Source organism: Hyperolius riggenbachi, chromosome 3 (assembly GCF_040937935.1).
Source record: "Hyperolius riggenbachi isolate aHypRig1 chromosome 3, aHypRig1.pri, whole genome shotgun sequence".
In the NCBI taxonomy this organism is placed as follows: Eukaryota; Metazoa; Chordata; class Amphibia; order Anura; family Hyperoliidae; genus Hyperolius; species Hyperolius riggenbachi.
The window spans coordinates 25,839,289-25,841,574 of NC_090648.1; the positions used below are offsets into that span (position 1 = coordinate 25,839,289).

The 2,286-nt window shown below is 35.7% G+C and overlaps 1 protein-coding gene across 1 annotated transcript; it reads left to right on the forward strand.

Moving 5' to 3' along the window:
- The first annotated feature begins 482 nt into the window (after positions 1-482).
- Positions 483-1,412, forward strand: LOC137561973 (olfactory receptor 10A3-like). Its single transcript, XM_068273317.1, has one exon. The coding sequence runs from the start codon at positions 483-485 to the stop codon at positions 1,410-1,412; it is 930 nt and encodes a 309-aa protein (XP_068129418.1).
- The last annotated feature ends 874 nt before the right edge of the window (positions 1,413-2,286 follow it).

Below are 2,286 nucleotides of genomic sequence, written 5' to 3' on the forward strand. Positions count from 1 at the left end.
TTGACTTTCCATTCTGGTTTCTGGTTACATATCTTGATGCTGAGGACTTGTTATCTACTCAGTTTCCTGTTCCTCCGTGTCTTTGTAACTCTTTTTCTTTTTCTTTTTTCAGGCACCTGATACTTAAGCTAAAAATTCATATTTTGTATTTACCAACATTTACGGAAGATCTGGGTTGTCAAGTGTGCACATTCACGTGCATGAAGTGTAAAATGTAAAATTAAGGAAAACTCTAGAGGAGCTCTGTTATTGCATACAGTACTTATCCTCTCCACTTGTGTCATCCATTACTGCAGTTTACTGAGTGGGCTCTTCAAGTAAATCTTTATTGATGATCAAAAAGTATACATAGTTGAAACCACAAAAGAGCTAAACAACTGAAATATGATCATTTTTCCTGCACCATAAGACATAACTTATAAACAATGATCTTGGATGAAATCTTTCTCCAGTTTTGATTAATATTGTTCTTTCTACAAATTATGTGTGAGGCCAATCAGACACAAGTCACACAGATTTATTTACTTGGGTTCCAAGATTTATACAAATTCAAATTTATATTTTTTGTTGGGTTTTTTTTATGTTATATGTTGGTACTCAGTGGTAACCTTCTAATTTTCACCTTGGTGACCACTACAGATCATCTTAAAATCCCGATGTTCATTTTTTTGAAACACTTGGCTATCGCAGATGTCCTTCTGACGACTACTGTAGTTCCCTTGATGCTGCACATTATATTGGTTGATGAAGGTTCCCTCACATTTATTGGTTGCATTGCCCAGCTGTATTGCTTTGGCATATTTGGATGTGTTCAAACTTTTCTCATTGCTGCTATGTCCTATGATCGATATTTGGCTATTTGTATACCATTGCGCTATGCCTCCCTTATGAACATTCACATTTGTCTCCAACTTTTTATTGGATCGTGGCTCTTAGTTGTCCTGCTAATATCAAGTGAAGTATTTGTGTTGTGTCAGTTTCACTTCTGTGGGCTTAATTATATCGACCATTTCTTCTGTGATTTTGGGCCAATTGTAGAACTAGCTACATCAGTCAAATTTAATTTCATGATACAAGACATCACAACTTCTGTATTTGTGATTGCTTGTCCATTTGCATTCATAGTCATAACCTATGGCTGTATCTCGTTTGCCATTATGAAGATATCTTCTGCTAATGGGCGAAGAAAGGCCTTCTCCACTTGTAGCTCCCACCTGACCACAGTTTGCACTTATTATGGGACTTTAATCACTGTTTACATAGTTCCAACTGACTACAGCTCAGCGAAGACAAATAAATACATGTCTTTGTTGTACCTTGTGGTGACCCCAGTAATGAATCCCATCATCTACAGCCTAAGGAATAAAGAAATAAAGAGGACTTTGCTTAAACTGCTCAAACGTTCTTTATAAGATTTATTAGTCTGATTTACATGCCACTTTGGCTTCGTACGTCTACATTTCTGATCTTTACATTTTGCTGTTCATGTGAACCAGAAGTAAGTACTCTATGCTGAATGCCTAAAATGCTTTGCAAGAATATGTTTTGGAGTACATATGAATACGCGGAATGACAATTAGACAAGTTTAGGCAAAAGTTAATAAAAATTAACTCCATTTACAGCTTTTTTTGTAGGAATGATTTGGTGAAACACGGATAAGGAAATATGATGCTGTTTTAATAGCTTTGAACATTGGGGAAATTTACACTTTTACATGACTTGTTAAAATCCAGCTCATCCCTTGTCCTGGGATGGTCCCATTTCTTGTCCCAACAGACAAAGCCACCTTTGCAAAAATAAAAACATTCTTGAAAATGTGTTTTCTTGTTCCGTTAACGCCTATGCATTTGTTTAAAGTACATTTGTTCATGCCCATATATTGTTCGGGAATATAGTCATTTATGTAAAAAAAAGTAACATTTTCACAAAATGTATGGCAAACAAAAATGGCCATATTTGCCCATCACTGCCCAGTACTTTACATTCCTAGACCAATAAATATGCCTGCATCAGAGTGAAGGTGAAATATAAAAATGACATGTGGGCTTGAGGAAAAAAAAACAAAAACCTTCTTTCGTAACTTTGGCCAGTTCTATTTGAAGTGTGTGTGTTTTATGAGTCTTTACTTTTTATTTCAGTGTCCTTACTATCAGTCTATCCACCATAAAGGAAATGTGAAGTGAAGCACAAATAAAAAAAAAACAGATACTTACCTATGGAGTGGGAAGGCCCTGGATATTCTTAAAGCACAATTGTGCCACAGAGACTGTGTACAACAAAGACTG